The 19,497-nt window shown below is 33.8% G+C and overlaps 1 protein-coding gene across 1 annotated transcript; it reads left to right on the top strand.

Annotated features, from left to right (window-relative positions):
* The first annotated feature begins 2,716 nt into the window (after positions 1-2,716).
* On the top strand, positions 2,717-18,361 carry LOC136811634 (eukaryotic translation initiation factor 2 subunit 3, Y-linked-like). Its single transcript, XM_067068258.1, has 13 exons — positions 2,717-2,864; positions 9,029-9,092; positions 9,271-9,332; positions 10,544-10,609; positions 11,163-11,284; positions 11,886-11,980; positions 12,301-12,459; positions 12,745-12,879; positions 14,287-14,381; positions 14,571-14,885; positions 16,550-16,722; positions 17,928-18,015; positions 18,278-18,361. The coding sequence occupies exons 1-12, from the start codon at positions 2,811-2,813 to the stop codon at positions 17,983-17,985; spliced, it is 1,398 nt and encodes a 465-aa protein (XP_066924359.1). The 5' UTR covers positions 2,717-2,810; the 3' UTR covers positions 17,986-18,015; positions 18,278-18,361.
* The last annotated feature ends 1,136 nt before the right edge of the window (positions 18,362-19,497 follow it).

Genomic DNA, 19,497 nt, shown 5'->3' with positions numbered 1-19,497 from the left:
TAAAAATGGTAAGTAATATCTTTTGTGTTTGTTTTGCTAAATATAGAAAAATTTCCTAATTATAATCTACAATTATACATTTTATATTTAGAAGTGTTCGCTGCGGAAAGGTTGTATAAATTTTTTGATGTCAGTGATATTTTGTTGGTTGATGGCTTGTTGAAACTAACAAGAAAGAAGTAAATAGGTATAGCTTTTTCTAACCAAGGATCTGAAGGATTCCAGCCACACTGATAGAAAAGTTTCATTTCTCATTGCATTAATGGAAACAGGGAATTTTGGAAAAATTTTTATGTTTTGTTTTTGGTGCAAACCCCTGTAATTATGGGCAAGCACCCTGTTGTTAAGATGTTGGCTTGAAATCGAAAATGAAACCACTAAAAATGAAAGTAAAATCAGTCTGTACTAAATCCCATAATCTTGATATATGAGTTTAAGTTTAAACTGTTGGCATCAAAAATTAGGGTAGGTTGTTAATCTACATCATTGAAATTTAAAAATGACTTTCCGATGGAGCAAATTACGGAAGTCACTGAGAAGAAGAGACAACTTTTTTATTACAGCAGATGGCAGATTTTGATATAAACATTGCATGCAGGGAATACTTCTGTCAATGTGTATTACCGTAACTTGGTCTAATGTTGACACCCCTCCTCTATCAGCTGAAATTGAGAGAAAGGTTGAAACTGTTTTTCTTTGCTTATTGGTCAGAGAGGAATAATCCTTTTTCAATCAGTGATTCAAGTTTTCATATTATTCTTGTCTCTAAAGAAGGGTGTCAGAATTAGACGAGGGATGTCGATATTAGACCAACTTACGGTATGTGAAAACTATGTAGTATTTTATTGTTAGAATAGAATAGAAAAGAGAAAAGAGGTAAGTCTAGCCTAGCCTTATTGTCAGGGGCCTAAAAAGCGGTATACTAATTATGGAAGTAATCGATAATGATAGAAGATAATGATTGAGGTAAACGAACTACCACTTATCGATTAACAATCAAATATTTCAAGAATCTAAATTTCGAAAAAATTGTATTCAATCACTTTCTTAACAGCCCTTTGAAGACTCGATAACCCTTTGAAGACTCAATAACCCTTTGATTGTTATTGATTACTTTTTATAACATTGATAATATTGATTACTTCGATAACCAATTAGGCCAAAAAAAAGTGGTCTTGTTTCCGGAAATTGGGCGGGTGAACTTATTTTTGATAGGCACCTGGCCGCAGAAAAGTGAATATTTCAAAAAACTACTGTAGGCTCGAAAAGCAAAAGGTTTTCTCAAGAAAACACTAAAAGTTTTATAACAGAGTAAATAATATACAGCAAAGACGAACGAACGTTCTTAAATATTAGTATTGTATAATATTTTTGTGACGCCAATCGTAAATATACATGATTTCCCCTTTCTCTTTTATTTTCGTTCGTTGTTTGTTCTAACATGAAAGTAATAAAGATAGATGGAGAGTCACTGCCTTTTGTTCTATTCTGATTTATCATCGGAAGCAAACAGCTGTTTGGTTGCTTTGGGAATAAGATGATTAATTTTGGGTATACTCCCGGGAATATTTAAGATGAATGAAAAGACATTACATTTTTATAATAATAATATAATAATCTTGTCATGAAAATTGGTAAAAGACTTCACATAATAAGCACAATACTCTAAACTTCTAGGGGAAGCTGCCTATAAAGCCATCGATAGATTTTAAAAAGAATTACGTGTTACGATTAGAAACCTTCGTTGGATCGTTAAGTAATCCATCGATCACATATCGATCTGTCATTGAGCTGTTCTGATGATCGATCCTATTGAGCGCGGACGTCTGGTCTACAAAAAGTGCGCTTGCGCAAATTACTTTTATGGGGGATAAACTTTCGCAGGGATTAAATTTCGCTGTTGGGCCAATCCGCGTTTTACAATCGAATTTCAATCGGTCGATTGTGTTCGATTTGGTTCCACTAGTTCGATCGTCAATTCCGTTCGATTGAGATCGTCTGGTTAGAGACCATGAATAATATGATGAAAGCAAGCTTGAATCGCTGATTGAAAAAGGATTATTCCTCTCTGATCACTGAGCAAAGAAAATAGTTTTGACCTTTTCTATCCATTTCAGCTGATAAAGAGGGTGTCGGAATTAGAGGAGGGATGCCGACATTTGACCGACCAAGAGCTTATTTTTATCAAAAAAACAAAAAAAAACACATTCAACACATAGATTTCCCAAGCTGTCAAACTTTTGTACACGAATTGAATGTTAAAAAGATGTTATAATGATTTTATGTCTCAATATACTAAGTTAAGATATTATGCTACGGTTAAACCCACAACTATCACAAGTCGTCTTGACTAAAAATAATCCCTTTTTAAATTTAACCTATTTTGGTTTGCCTGTGCTGTGACCATCTCCCCACATCTCATCATACTTCCAAACGACTATCCTATTCAATTAGTTAATTGAGATACCAAGAGAAATTCATATACCTAAACAACTCCAGAGAATTGGAAACTATCAAACACGTGCAACGCTTTGTCCTTTGAAAGTTGCATGCTTTTTTTCATCGAGTTTCCTATTTGTTGTGTTTATTTTCGATACCGGTGATTTGCTACCATTTCGCGCCAAAAATTAATATTGCATCAGAATATTTTCGTGGTCAAACGCAAAACGCTTTTTGAAGGGAATCTACATTATCTGATTACATGGCAAATGTAACCAAGGGAAAGGCTGCTTCACATGTACCAAAAATGGTAGACGAGCTACGAAAGTACATAATATATCAACTTTTTCCTGTCCAAAGAACTTGAAATCATGAGTGGAAGCAATCTACAGCCGCATTTAGCTAAACAAGACGTAAATACATTGGTAAGCTCTATTTTTTCGAATAAGAAATTAAATCTTACCTTTCATTTTTCAGAAAAGAGTTGCCAAGCCGAAATTTCAAACATTTTTTTTACAAAAATAATGAAGTTAGCTAAGTTTCAATTTTTGAAAACCAAACTAATCTACTTGAAATTCCTTAGGGGAGCCGTCCATATTCATTTGACAACTTAAAACGTCAAATTGAAGTTATGAGGGGGTGGGGGTTTTCAAAAGTTAGGTTTGACGTTATAAGAAATCATCGGTATAATACCTTTTTGTGAAAATCGCGAATATATCCGATATATTTGTTTTACCCAACCACACTATACTTTCTAAGCTGTCGAAAATATATTTGTGTATGGATTACATGAAAATTTGCTTGCACAAACCCATTGGTCGCTACACGTGCGTTTGGTTTGGGAACGCGAAAAACGAACACGAACCACCCGGATGTCTAAACTTTTCAATATATCTCAAGAACTAACAGATTTTTGGAAATTCTGTAAAAGGGTCCAAGTTCCTGAATAGTTTTACTATGTTCTGTGAAAAAATCATAACCATCAGTCAAATACTCGTTCATCTATTTAAGATTGAAGACAAAAATTTACGAAGAAAAATAAACCTTGAGCACAAAAAATGTTTTTTTAAACACTTTTTTCCACAGAAAAACAAATAACTTTTATAGACTTACCTTCCCCAAACATTGAAGAAGCCTCTACTAATTAAAGTAAATGAGATAAGATAAGATAAAACCTTACAATCAACCAGCGCAGGATTTACAACCTTTCATCCAAAGCAAAAGAGGTGCTTTTCTCGCCGCCATCTTGTTTTAGAATGAGAATTCCAGAGAATTCCATTCGGTTCCAGTTCCCACGGGTCTTTTTTTCATCCAATTAGATCGTGCAATTTCACTTTCGCTTTCTCTAGTTCAATAATTTGAGTCATATGACATCTCTATTGAAAAAAGCGCGCGAACTAAATAGAACTACAGGGGGTCACAATACTGGCTACAGGAACTGAAAGCAAGCAATTAAGGCCAATATTTTTGGTTTTTCTGAAGGACAAAAGGTATAAAAAGCTTTACTGAAGGAGGGATGATTAAGATGATTTTAAGACTTTACTTAGAAACTTTAATAAACTTAATAAACTCTAAATGTTATCCCCCATCCCACGCCGCCTTGACATGAGCAAGGGAACCATGTTGGCCACCTCTCCTGAAAATTTCAGATCAAAACAAAAAAGGAATGAATTCCTGTAACTCGATGTCGATGAAAATTGGAAAAAGCTGGTTTTTGACTGTTTTTGATCCTAAAGTGCTATTTTTTTGTAAAAGCTATGCAATTCATGTTAGATTTCTAGAAAGCTTACCCATTCATTGTCAATATATTTTTTATTTTAGAGTAATTGCTTCATGGAATAAAAAGATATAGTCAAATCTTTTAGGAACATTTTTCAAAAAAATTTGCCTTAATCAATTTTGCTATTCGCCATATCTGGCCATATTACCCTATGCAAACAAACGTGCCGTTCATCTAATAAATCTTCTATTAAAATAATCCCTCATGGTGTTCCACAAGGCTCTGTTCTTGGACCTCTCTTATTTTTAATCTATATTAATGATCTTCACAATGCAATCTTTTCAAGTGAAACTTTTCATTTCGCCGATGATACCCATATTTTACATTTTAATGATGATCTTCTTTCCCTTTGCAACAGAGTCAATCGTGACCTAAGATCCCTCCAAACTTGGCTCAAAGCCAATAAAATATCCCTTAATGCTGGAAAAACAAAATTTTTAATTTTCAGACACTGTCGAAAAATTCTTCCTTTGTCCCTTTTCTTAAAATTGGAGGTAAGAAAATTTTTCAAAGTTCAAATATCAAATATCTTGGCGTTTTGATTGACATGCACCTCAACTGGAAAGCCCACACCACATCTTTATCAGCTAAACTTGCCAGAGCAAATGGTATCATATCTAAGCTCAGGCACTATGTTTCAACAAAAACCTTAGTTAACATTTATTATGCTCTTCTTCATTCCCATCTTCAATATGGTTGCCAACTCTGGGGTCTTACTGACAATACCACCTCTAAGCCTATATTTTATCCTTCAAAAGAAAGCCTTACGTCTTATTACTTTTAACAACTTTCGATGCCCTTCTTCTCCACTCTTTTCTGACCTCAACATTCTCAAGATTTTTGACCTTGTCAAATGTCTTAATATATCTTTTGTCCACAGATTCCTAAATAACAAATTACCCTTTGACCTTCTGGAGTTTTTTAACTTTATTCAGCTTGATGCTGAAGATGAAAACACTCAAAGTACCAGAGGAGCATGTTTGAAACTACTTTTTGTTCCCTCCTACAAATTGGAAACAAATCTTTCTCCAAGATTTGTATAACCCATTGGAATTCAGCGATCTTACCCAAATATTACTCTGAGCTCATCTGATTTCAGTTTTGTTAAATCTCTCGCCCTTACTTACTGTCTTGGGAGATACTGAGCAAACCCCTCCCCTTAGCAAACTTTCTTTTAATTCTTTTTTTTTAAAACAAATTTCTTAAAGAATTTCTTAAAAATTATATAAATTTGAATAAAGTGTTATAAATGCAATTTGTACTTAGGTGGCCGCATCTTTTTAATTAGCTAGACTATAAGGCGGTCTCCCTCCATATATTTCTTGTGCATATCATCAATTGTATCTTTTTTGTAGTGTTAAGTAAATAAATACTTACTTACTTACTTACTTGCCGATGGTTGTTAAATTTGGCTTATTGCTAATGAGCTGGAAATGATAGTTAAAAACAAATTTTACCAGTAGAAAGCTGAAAACCTCAGCTTTCAGATGGTGTATGCTGCTTACATGAAAAAATTTGCAATCTTGTCGAAAAACATTTTTCGGAATTCCAGACGATTTTCAAATAAAGCAGCATGTGATAGATTGTAGCCAGTGAAAATTCCAAGCACTTTTTTGTGGCCGTTATATACGGCCAAAATACTCAATTTTGAATTGAGTTTCAAAACTCTTTTTATTTTTGCAAATGCAATGCTTAATCCTTGAAAATAAACCCTTCATAAGTGGCCTTGAGGGGTTTCATAAAATTTTTTGGTTATTTTCAAAAGCCAAAACTCAATTTCTAAGTCAAAAAACGGCCAGTGACCAGAGTGCTTGGAATTTTGCCTGGTAGCCTAATCTTACCCTGGGCTTACAAAAAAAACGCGATTGAAAAGATGAACCAGCTCATTACACATTAGCGACAGCCATTTGTTTCAGCCCTAACTCACCACAGAAAATAATGTTGTACATTAAAATGTAGACTTTTAATGATTATAATATCTTGCATTATGAATGATGTCTTGCATTATAATGTGGTATATACATTAAAAATTGTTCAAGGACCTTTCTACACTTGAAAAAATAGAAGAAGGCCTGTTCTACACTTTACAGGCTTAACCATTTCCCTTTTTTGGTACTCATCCATTCCAGATCATCTAAATAATGACACAATGTTTCGAGCTCCAACCCTGACCCTAACTGATAAGATAGAAAAGGTCAAAGAGGAACAATCGAAAAAGTCTACATTTTGGCCGTCCACAACCCCAACTGAAAGTGACTGTACCACCCCTACCGATTCATTCCTCTTTTTTTATCACGGGAATTAAATACATGTGCTTTAAAAGAATGACAAATTACGCATGCGTATTATTAATGCAGGAATTGTAAGACGCACCTTCTGTTATAATGTAGGGTATTATAGATATTTAAAACCTATTATAATGTACAATATTATTTTCAGTGGTGAGTTTGTGTTGTTTGTTTCCATGTGGCGTGGGACAACAATTTTCTGGTGCCGTAAATCAGCGCCATCCAAGTCGTGTTTTCACCTTGATGTCGAAAAACATCAATATCTTTGGAAAGAAAAGAAATATTTAGATGCAGTTTTTTAATTTGTTTCCCTGATAATTTCTGATTGATTTAAAAAAAGAATGAAAAGATTTGAATGATTTAAAGGTAAGTACTAATGCATTGAAATTCATTTTGGTGAATTCTTCCTTGTTTTGCGCCAAAAATCCTGACTAGTGCGCACCATAATGAAGTAAACCTGTTGAAAACACTTACACTTACTCAAAATATGACAGTTCACTTACCTTATGTAGTTCAGGTGAGTGTACTAAACAAAAATTTGCCACATGAAACAAAACAAAAAATATTTGGAGAAATTCATAGAATTTTTGTCCTTCAATCTTAATAGCAACTCCAGAAGTCAGGCAACTTTTGTTGATGTCAAACCAAATGTTTCATTATTCCGTGAACTTTTTTTACTTTTCTGCTGATTCAGCATGTTAGCATTGAAAATATTTTCGTTTTCGACAATAGTTGCCAAAAAGAGTTCTAATTGTGGCAACCAATCCCCTTTCTCTTAAAATCAAAGTCAAGTGCATGGTTCCCTAGTACTCACGTCCCCCGACCTCCCTTTAAATTGGGAAAAATGCCGAGGCAGAATCCTATTCTGCCGAGGCAAACAGCAAATCTAGCCATTTGCCTCGGCAAAAAAATGCCGAGGCAAAAAAAATTGAATTGCCAGGGCTGCTGTCACATTGCAGTTCTTCGATTGTTTCGGCAGTTATCATTTTTAGTAACAGTCTTTTGAAAAATTTGCCTCTGCATTTTTTTTTGCCGACGCAAACACACTATAATCCAATTTACGTCAGCTTTTGTCTAGGCATTTGCCGTATGCCGACGCCAATTGCCAGGACTGTAAAGTGTCAAAAATAATTTTAGTACATGTGACTTAGCATATTTTTTAAGAAAAACTACTTAGTTGAAAATATAGTGAGTTCGAAACTATGTATTAAATCTACCAATCTGTTTTAAAAGAATTTTTAATAATAAATTTATGGAGTACTCTGCCTAGCGACCTGCTAACCCCCTTTCTCTTTAAAATCATTACACATTTTCTTTTTATAAGGAACTCAAGGCTGAAAATGGTCCAAAAAATAAGGAATTGTTAAGGAACTGCTCAGCTGAGGCTGAGAATAAGAAAACAAGTTTTAAGGAACAGTAAGAAATGGTTATCCAAACTTAGCAGTTATGTAAATAAGGAACTCGATAAGGAACTTTGAGGCTGAAATTCTCTGTAAAAAATAAGGAACTCCAGCCTCAGAGCAAAGTTAAGGTTCCTTATAAAAAAACGTGTATACAGCATTATGCTCAAGGTATCAAAAAAGTGTCTAATTATCGTTTGATTCTCAGGCACGTTTTGGACAATTTCAGTATATTTTTATCATTCATACTATAATACTGTCCAGGGTTTCGGTAGCATGGGAAGATCTATCTGACGGGTAATCTATATCAATCAATTACCAGTAGTAGGTTTGTTAAAAAAATGAATATAAACAGTAAACATGGTAAATAAAGCAACAAACAGGGTAAATAAAACCACAAACAGGGTAAACAAGGGAAGGGGATCCAGAGTGGACAATTGTGAAAAGGAAATTTAACTTGGTGCTGCTTGAGGAAGAGCTGAGAAAGTGTTCTTGGAGCAAATTGGGCTGCTTGAGAATGGAATAGAGAGAAATTGCTTGAGGATATCTAGGAGCTGAGTTTAGAAGGTGTAATTGGAGCAATGTTTTGAAGAAAAGAAGATGAGATGGTGATGGGCTTTGAACCAAGATCTCAATGAGATGTCAGACGAGTATGCGAAATAAATCTATTGCTATGGGCAATAGAACAAACTTTAAAAAGATGAAGATGGTTTTATTGATGATATAGAAATGTTATTTTTATGTTCAAGTGGAGACAAAGTCATATGGCTGTCTAAGCTTTTTGAACGGCCGTAAAGGAATCGAGTTGTAGACGGTTGACTAGGCGAAAAGAAGAGGATGCATAGGACTTCCCCTAGAGTTAGGTGTGCCGGCAGGAGTAAACACTCTTTGCTTTTCTAGAACCACCAACCTTCTCTACCAAGAGACATGAAGCCGATCAGGTGTCATGTCCCTTCAACTTATACCTGTAGACGTAGAACATGACATATCAGTGGGAGGATTCAAAGGCTGTTATGTGTAGCCACCAGAGGAGAGTGAATAGATTGAGAAAGAGAAAAATATCTCTTCCCCTAAAAAGACAGATACAGGGAAATTTCAATCTAGCTTTCTTTCATTTTTAGGATGTTACCAAGTTGAATCCATTGTCACCAGATATCATCAGTAGACAAGCCACCATTAATGTTGGTAAGACACTTAACCTGCTTTCACTAAAACTTGAAATTTATTTTTTGAAAAGCTTCACTTTCACAAATCAACACTGTTTTATTATTTTATGTCGATTTATCAATTCTAAAATGTAAAATTAAGGATTTTAGACGAGATTGCTTTCTAGTCTCCATTCATTTATATTGTTTCATTTTAGGTACAATTGGTCATGTAGCACACGGAAAATCCACAGTTGTAAAAGCTATTTCAGGTGTACAGGTAAGTTGCATTTGCAATGGATCAGAATATATTGTCTTTCAAACAAATATGACACTTTCAAAAAAATATGCCACTTTCAAAAGAGAAGTTGAAGTACTGTATTTCTTCAAATATGTGCCACATTGTGGTTTTACTTTCAGATTTTAGGTACAAAACTCCTTTTCAAAGTATGAAAGAACTGTTTTTCAAATACCTTTTCAGTCTTGCTTTTTGCTGATTTTTGTAACCAAAAATGGCAATAAGAGGTGAGACTCCTTAATGGGAAATGAAACCACTTATTTCCCATCCAGAACGTCAGCGCGTAGTTTTTACACAAACGCCAGATTGAAACTAAAATCTATTGCTAGATTTTAAAAAATGTAGTCCTCCAGAACAAAGGAACGATTACTGTAGATACAATCTGTCGCCATGATTATGGCTCCATTTTCTCGAGATTTTATCATTAGTTTTTTCTGATTTTTTGCTCAAAGATGCGTATTAACAATTCCCAAAACTTGGTCGAGTCCGATTTTTGAGAAAAACATTTTTCCGGCTTAAAATGCTGGAAATATGCCGGAAATCGCCGTTTTCTGGATTTTCATTGGACTTTTTCCTTATAATTGGTTGTTTTTTCATTCAAAAACATTATTAATAGCAATGCCCACCATCAAGCATGTTTTAATTTTCAATAAAATTGATTTTGGAAGCCGGAACTATTTAAAAATTACCGGAACAACCTATTTTCGCTGGAAAGACAGTATTTCTTGAATTTCTCGAGCTGTACTTTAGATTTTTTTATGAAATTTTGCACACTGATGCAAAATGACAATAATTAAAATGTGACGGAGCCTTAATCAGGCTACGTGATTTTCGAAAAACATTTTTTTCCGGCCGAAAATGCCGGAAAAACCATTTTTTTGACATTTTCTCAAATTTTCTTCCTTAGTTTTTTCCGATTTTTTGCAGAAAGATGCGTATTCGCAATGCTCAAAACATGGTTAGATTTTTGAGAAAACAATTTTTCCGGTTGAAAATGCCGGAAATCGCCGTTTTTGCAGATTTTCAGCGGACTTTTTCCTGATATTTCTTTGTTTTTTTCACGCAAAATCATTATTGATAACAATGCCAACCAGGCGTTTATTCGAAGTAATACTGTAAGTTAAACATAGTTTGATTATCTCTAAATCTAACCAATCTTTTCCTAACCTACTATTTTATCTTTCTTTTCATAGACTGTTAGATTCAAAAATGAATTAGAAAGAAATATTACAATTAAACTTGGATATGCAAATGCCAAAGTAAGTGAGCCTATCTACTCTTCAAAATTCAATATCTTCTGTTTTTTTCTCTCATGGAAATGATTTTTAAAAGTTTACCTCTGTCTAAAATTTTTGACTTGAACAGAATAATTTATGAATACAAGCTTTAAAGCAATTGATAAAGGAGAGCCTATTTGCTTCAAGTGTGTCTATTTTTGTCTGCCATGTTCAATGGAAGTTTCTATTTAAATTGTTATTATTAACCTTCGAAAAAAATGCAGGCTATCAAAAAAATCCTTTCAAAATTTATATCAAAGAAAAATGTGACTTGGTGTTTGATGTATTATGTACAATTATCAGATGTGTAACTTATAAAAATTAAAAAACTGTTAGAAAACACTATTCTACAGCAAAAATGATTAAAGGTCTTAAAACAAGAATGTAGCTCTTTGTAGTTGGAAACCCCCATCTTTTACATGTTTTGTTTCCCTATAATTTTTAATGCAATGATTCTGTGTGAAAAATATAATGAAATAATTATTAAAGCAAAATAGACTTTATTAATTTTCAGAACTTCTAAATTGTAATTTAGGTTTACAAATGTGATAATACATCATGTCCACGACCAGGGTGTTATCGTTCTTGTGGAAGTAATAAAGAGGACTCTTTTCTATGTGAAAGGAAAGGCTGCAGTGGAAAGTTTCAACTTGTTAGGTAATTTGATCAATAAGATTCAAACTAGGTTTTGATTTTCCTGTAAAAGTACTTTAGTACCTCAAGGCTTAAATAATGATAATTTCAAGAGGAATGAAAAATATTTTGTTTTAATCCTCAATTGTAGGCCCTTTGCATTTAAAGCCTACCTTCCAGAGTCTCTTTGCGATACTTGACAAAAGCAGTTCAAGTCTCTACTTCTCTGCAAACCCAAGAATGTCTGTTACCCAGTATCGAATGTATAATGATCCAACAAAAAAAAGCAACAATAAACATTTATGCATCGTGCAATTTAATTGTAAAAAGGTTTAGCTTATAAGTGCTTATAAGTGCTCGAGAGTTATACCTTATTACACAAATAATACTAGGCAAGTATTCAACGGCCTTGAAATTTGCACGATCTAAAATTAACACAAATTTTTCTGCTTTTTCAAGGAAATAATTGCTGGTTTTAATTAAGGTGCTTTTTTATTAACACGAAATTCTTCAATTCATGTTGATAAAATGACTAGTAATATTCGTGTAATAAGGCCAAGGTACATCTGTTCAACTGAGCTTTACATAAAGCAAAGCTAATTTTCTTTTTTCTTAATCTCCACAGACACGTTTCTTTTGTTGATTGTCCTGGTCACGATATTCTTATGGCCACCATGTTGAACGGTGCAGCTGTTATGGATGCTGCTTTACTTCTTATTGGTAAGTTATCATTAGTGTTTTAAAATGAAAGTTTGCCTACCTCTATGTAGAAAGTCTGCATTTCAAACCAGTGATAATGATCGTTATGCCTACATTTCTAGACAAGATTTTTTTATTCAACTGACATTATTGTCAGTCATCTGTTGACTACTCCCAGTAGTTAATATTGATCGACTGGCAAAGACCCACAACAAGCTTTCTGTATTTCGTCTTGCTATTTAAGCTTTTCATTTACCTACTTTAGAATTTTAGCTTCTAACCAATTTTTTCATTGTTAAGTGGTGACTAGCCTATAACATGCTTTAATCCTTGTATTTCAGCTGGTAATGAATCATGTCCGCAACCTCAAACATCCGAACATTTAGCGGCCATCGAAATCATGAAGTTGAAACACATGATCATCCTTCAAAATAAAATTGATCTTGTAAAAGAAACACAAGCCAAAGAACAACACGAACAAATTCTTAGGTTTGTCAAAGGTAAGTTTGGCGATTTCCTTCTTTATTCTTTCGATTTTGGTGGAAGCTTTAACTCGTTTATCATAAGAATGTCAAAATTATTTAAACTTAGATTTTTAGATTTTTTATTTTTACAAGTCGACTTTTAACCACTTTAAATTGTTTTCACCCTGGTCCACAGCCAGTCAATTTTGTCAATTTAACTGAAGGTAACATTTTGTTCATTTCTTAAAACGTGTCCAAAAATTGCTGAAAATACGCTCTGTCAAATATTAGGTGCTATGTGTTTTTGATTTTATTCAATAGGAACAATTGCTGAGGGCTCACCAATCGTACCAATTTCTGCTCAGTTGAAATATAATATCGAAGTCATTTGTGAATATATTTGCAAGAAAATCCCAATCCCTATCCGAGATTTCACATCACAACCAAGACTTATTGGTAAATGAAGTTGTTTTCTCTCATTTTTATATGACTGTACCCTACCTTAGTTTGGGCCTGCATATAAACAGGATCCTGATAAAAAGTGAAGCTGCGCTTTGTTTTAAAATTGAACTAGAGCTCATGGAGAATGCAGGTTTAAGAAAATTATGATAGGTGAAGTGTTTGACGGAAGCTTTCGATAACTACAACCTGCTACAACATCTTTTTTGGACCTACCCGGATATAAATTAACTGATGTTCGTCCGTTCGTTAGTTCCTTACCAACTTTTCTCGAGATTGGCTCATTAGTTTTTCCTGATTTTTGGCACAAAGATGCAAAATGGTAATGCCCAAAATGTGACGGAGCTCAATTTTCGAAAAAAAATTCATTTCTTTTTTTGGCATATCAAGATTTCATCATTAGTTTTTTCTGATTTTTTGCTCAAAGATGCGTATTAGCAATGCCCAAAACATTGCCGAGTCCGATTTTTGAGAAAAAAATTTTTCCAGTGGAAAATGCCTGAAATATGCCGGAAATTGCCGTTTTTCTAGATTTTCATTGGACTTTTCCCTTTTAATTGGTTGTTTTTCATTCAAAAACATTATTAATAGCAATGCCCACCATCAAGTATGTTTCAATTTTCAATAAAACCGATTTTTGAAGCCGGTACTATTTTAAAAGTCGCCGAAACAACCTATTTTCGCCGGAAAGACAGTATTTCTTGAATTTCTCGAGCTGTACTTTATATTTTTTTATGAAATTTTACAAACTGATGCAATATGACAATACCTAAAATGTGACGGAGCCTGGTTTTCGAAAAACAATTTTTCCTGCCCGAAAATGCCGGAAATATGCCGGAAAAACCGTTTTTTTGACATTTTCTCGAATTTTCATTTTTAGTTTTTTGTGATTTTTTGCAGAAAGATGCGTATTCGCAATGCTCAAAACATGGCCGAGTTCAATTTTTGAGAAAATTTTTTTTCCGGTTGAAAATGCTGGAAGTCACCGTTTTTGCAGATTTTCATTGGATTTTTTCCTTATTTATTTCTATGTTTTTCACACAAAAACATTATTGATAACAATGCTCACCATCAAGCATGATTCAGTTGTCAATAAAACCGATTTTTGTGACCAGAACTTTCTATTTATTTTTTCCCTACAACCTTCCCTCTCCCCCCATCAATCAATGATGAATTTTTTGCGTTATGCATTTTCGCTAAACGCTATTTTTTCTGGCTGATTTTTTTCATTTTTCTCCTCGCATTGCTAGTTAACTTTCATCATCAGGTAGGTCCATTCAGCATCTGTAGCTTGTTATCTTTGTGTTGTTTAGCGTTTTTAACTCTATGAATGATTGTCTGCTTCGCTCACATTTTAGACCAAATTAAGTAAATTCACTACCATTTTGTTTTTCTTTTCCATAGTTATCCGTTCATTCGATGTCAACAAGCCAGGTTGTGAAGTAGAAGATTTACAGGGTGGTGTTGCCGGTGGAAGTATATTGAGAGGTGTCTTGAAGGTAAATACTTTCCTTACTACACTAACTCCAACTAAAGCAATAGTTGAAAAAGATAAACCTTTAAAGTGACTAATTTATGAATTGGACCAATAGGGACCGTAATTAAAACCCCTTTTAAAAGCAAGTTTTCGAAAGACTTTCTCGACGCCGGTTTGATTTTAACTGTTCACAACTATATGATATTTTCAGGTAAATCAAGAGATTGAAATCCGTCCCGGAATCATCTCCAAAGATACGAACGGCAAACTGAAATGTCAACCCATCTTTTCGAAAATTGTCTCCATGCACGCTGAACAAAATGATTTACAATACGCCGCACCGGGCGGTCTCATCGGTGTCGGTACAAAGATTGATCCTACCTTGTGTCGAGGTGACCGTATGGTTGGGCAAGTTCTCGGAGCTGTCGGTGCATTACCGGACATTTTTACGGAACTTGAAATCTCGTATTTCTTGTTGAGAAGATTGTTGGGTGTCAAGACAGAAGGAGACAAGAAAGGGGCAAAGGTGAGAAAAAGTTTACCTTTTTTCTTTTTCAAGATATTTTTGACCCTGTAGTTAAATAGGTCTTCATGCGACTACTTTTAAACATAGCTTTTTAAGCTTACGTCTCGTCAGTTTTTGATATTTTTTTATGATTGAGCTTTCCTTTAACATGAAAGTACTTTGCCAATAATGTCGTCAAGGCCGTTAATCAAAAGGAATCAAAACATTGGAGTGGTCAAGCTACCTGCGTCGGAGCTGTGGATGGTGTAAATTGTTGCTCTTTTTAAAATTTGTGGTTTTTAGTCTATTTTTAGTAAATGCAAGATTCGTAAGATTTAACCCCTCTAGTTGAGTTAAAGAATTTTACTAGTTTTTAAACAGCTAGAACTTGACCAAGTATCGTCATATTTCGATCATAAACTTGTAGGAATATGAGATATTTTTAAAATCACAATTTCTAGTTTCACACATTTCAATTTGGAACCCCACTGAAACGACTAGTCAAATAATTTACCAAAATACCTAGTAATTCTACTAGTGAAAAAATGAAAAAATAAAGTGAAATTTAAGACGCTTTTATGGAAGACAATCCTTTCCTCTCAAAATTGCTGAGTCATTTTTCTGATCCAATCTGTATTAAACTTACCCAGTCTAACCCAGTCTAAATTTCTGTCTGTTTTCTTTCATTTACTCATTAGTTTACCTCTTAGCCTTAGTCTCTAGGTGGTTGATTATGACCCAAGACAATGATCAATGTTGCCTCTTAGCCTTGGGATATCCAAAAATAGATATGCAGTTAGATGTTTAATGTTGGTTAAAAAATATGCAATTAGATATTAATGTTGGTATTTTTGGAATTATTTTTAAGTACTTAAAAAGGGATGTATCAATCCTGCTCAACCTTGGATTTTATGTCTATGTCAGTTTCAATATAAACTGGTATCACGACTAAAAAGCGTGTTCAACCCTTAAACTTTTAGTTGGCGAAATCACTCATTTGCAAATGATTTATCATGTTAAAGAATCTTGACAGAGTGTCTTTTTGGTAGATTTCAGTCAGACATTGATCAAGTTACAGGTCTTGTGATCAAATATTGATTCCAAAAAAAACGTCTCGAAGTTCTTGCGGTTGGTCTTTTATCTTGTCTGATTGCTCTAAATCCGGTGCAATTCTAAATAGGTCTTTCAATTTCTGACTTGAATCAGTAATGATACTCATCATAGGCGTAGCGAGATACCCTGCAAAATTTATGGATGAGAGCGGTTTTTACGACACTGTAATTATTGTCTTTGTTTTATCAAAAGATAATGAATATGTCATAAATTTTGCAGGGTATCTCGCTTCGCCTATGCTTATAGCTTAGCGGGATCTGCATTCGACCAAATTATCTGCATTTTTTCAGAATCACAAGATAATGCTCGCTTTTTCCAAAGCAATTTTTTCGAATTTTCTTCATAACTTTTGAACACTTGAAGCAAATTTAAAGTATAATAGCTCAAATTTAAGTTAGCATTTCCTCTTCCTGACGGTTTATATTTATAACATTTTTAGTTTTCCCACCACCTTACTTCAAGCTTGTACACCGGTGCCGGTAAACTTTCCAATAAACTTTCGACCGACGACAGCGGCATGGTTTAGGTTCAGGTCAGTGATGGTTACTTTTTTTTCTTTATCTCTCACTTAGGTCCAAAAATTGACCAAAAATGAGATGCTTATGGTAAATATTGGTTCATTATCAACTGGAGGTCGTGTTTTGGCCGTCAAAGCTGATTTAGCAAAGATTGTGCTCACACAACCTGTCTGTACGGAAATCGGTGAAAAGATTGCTCTCAGTCGTAGGGTAGACCGTCATTGGAGGTAAGCTACTTATATTTCTTTCCTAAATTCGATTATTCTTACGATTGCATAAAACCACGGTGAAGACAACCTTCTTAGAAAGTGAGTTTACCAATGTATTAACCGTAGGTATTTACTAAAAGGTTGCGCAGCGAGCTAGTCTTAGTTTAACAATAAACCCATTACTTGCTTTTAAAATTCTTTGAAATTCGATATTGCTCACGAGGGATCAGGAGTGGATATTACAAATACTTGGTTATTGACAAATTAAATCTTTCTAATATTTCATTTTGGCAATAATATGAGGAAACAAAATAGCGTTTCAAAATTGTTTCTTAAATTGTCTCAGTAATTAGGAATCTATTTCCACTCGAAAATATCAATCATTAGATTGGTTGGTATGAATTAGCGAGGATATGTGTCTAAATTTATACTTAATGTGAATTCGTCTGGATTTATAACTAAATTTACATAACAGATAAATGACCCTCTGAGTTCTTTTTAACCCGGTGAACACGTCAGACTAACTGTCCCTGTAATTGCTAAATATTCAAACATCAATCGATAATCACCCATAAAAATCTGTAACGACTTAATAATGTTTGTACTTGAAAGTACTTTTTACGCTTTGTTTATCACCGTTTGGGAACATTTGGACGAAATTAATATGTCGGCATATATTCATATATTTTAATGTCCACTTGAATAGGTAAGGACGTAACTGGTAATTCCTCTAACACACCTATGATATACCTATCAGTCAAAAGTTGTGTCCTCTTTCTCTTAGACGAGCCTTGGGTTGTGCAGTAACAAAAAAAAAAGATTTTTGGCCGTTAGTCAAGATGACTTTTTTCACCTCTGATAAACCCATAAGTGCCATCACACTGTAACTGTTCAAATATCTTTTCCTTTCAAATGCGCGTGCACACCCCAAGTAAGAAGAAATGCCAATCTCGACTTGATGGGTTAAGTCACAGCTAGAATAGTGAAAGCACAAATAGGCAGACCCCTCTTCGGGTGATAGCGTTAGTTATAATTTAAGTACATATTGTACAACAATCGACGTAGAATCCGAAATTACAATTAAAAGCAACGAAAGGTTTTCTTTTAGTGAGTTCAAAGTTTTTTCCCTCGAAATGGCTAAGAAATGTTTAGTGTAACGAGTACTATAGTTTACTATACCCGAATTTTTCAATGGCTTATTTGATTATTTGTCCCCCTTTCAGATTGATTGGTTGGGGTGAAATTCGACGTGGTGTCACCATCAAGTTGGAGAAGAATTAAATACACTTTTGAATTGATAATCTTTTTTAGGTATGTTTCTGTTAATGTATTGAAAAAAAATTCTCTTTCATTTTAAATTTCGTATTTTTGATAGGAGAACCAGTATCAACTATTCTCACTTTTTGGGGTATTTTAGGCTTTTTTAATTGCCTTAGGTTTTAACCAAAATTGAGCCCTGTGTTCTGATAAAATTGCTCTTAGAAAACAAAGCGTATACTTCTTTCATTTTCTTAGCTTCATGGGTTCATCGCTACTCCCTTTTTTACGTCAACTTTTCATTTTTCTTTTCCAGTGCGAATTGAAATGAAGACACAATCATCACAAAATAATAATTTATACTCTACTTTTTTGGACAAGGAAAAGAGTTTTCAACCAATCTTTATTGAGTTTTTTAATTTTCCATTCGTTTTGAAAAAAGTATTCTAATTTAAGACGGTATTTTCTAATAATGGATTGGTCTGAGGCACCTACTCCAAGTTATCGATCACACAAGTATCTCCAATTGGTAATCGAGCAATCTATTCAATGGAGCTTAAGATTTTCGTTTTCACTTTATTTATTGTAGTTCGTATGAAAATTGTTCTTCTCTCCATTTTAGTAAAAAGTTAAAAAAAGTATTTCAAGATCTTGTGAAGAATAAGTTCATTGCACGATTATCTGCAAAGTCAAGCTCTTTGTACACGAAGTCAATATAACAGGTATTATGTTATTAACATTGACAGACCTTTAAATATAAAAAGTTCACTCTGGAAATGTTAATGTGTTTGTTATTTCTTTGTTTTACTAATTAGATTTGAAATGTTCATTTCCGCTATTATTTTAAGGTCTACACGTAATGCTGACAAATAAAGTTGACAAATAAAGTGATTTCACAAAGGTTAACTACTAGTAATTTTATTTAAAAGATCTAAGGTCCTTAAAATGGAACTCCAAAAGTATTTCTTTTGTTTTGAAAATGTCCCTTAATTGTGTAGCAATTTTCTCATTCAGGTGGTATGTATGATAGCTTTTAACCACAAATAGAAACTCCTAGTATGCAACGACTGTAATGGTTCGAAATAATGTTTTGTGTTTATTTCTTACGAAATGTATGTTTTCACTTCATGCATGTCCATATTTCCCAAACTCTTATTCATTTTGGGGTAGCAAGGTTTTGAACCCTCGAAAGCTTTGGTCTGCTTTGGTTTTTAAAATTTTGAAATCTGCGTTATATAGGTTATTCTTTTATTTTTCATAAAAAAATTCAATAAGAACAATGAAATATAAAAGGCCAATTCTAGAACAATTCGAGCCTACAAAAAAAACTAAAACTGAAGTGGCGCCAAAATTCTCAGTTTTTGGATTTGCTAAACTCTGCAGTCTAACCCCCGTCTATAAAGCACCCTAGAGAAGTTTCATTCATTGTGCAAGATGTAAAGATGCAATCAATTATTTTAAAGAGAGATGCAAAATCTCATCTATCATAAAAATATCTTTTCATCTTGATATCGGCACACGTCATCATTCGTTTTA

Source organism: Clytia hemisphaerica, unplaced genomic scaffold, assembly GCF_902728285.1.
Source record: "Clytia hemisphaerica strain Z4C2 unplaced genomic scaffold, Clytia hemisphaerica genome assembly, whole genome shotgun sequence".
In the NCBI taxonomy this organism is placed as follows: domain Eukaryota; kingdom Metazoa; phylum Cnidaria; class Hydrozoa; order Leptothecata; family Clytiidae; genus Clytia; species Clytia hemisphaerica.
This window is presented reverse-complemented; position numbering and strand designations above follow the sequence as displayed.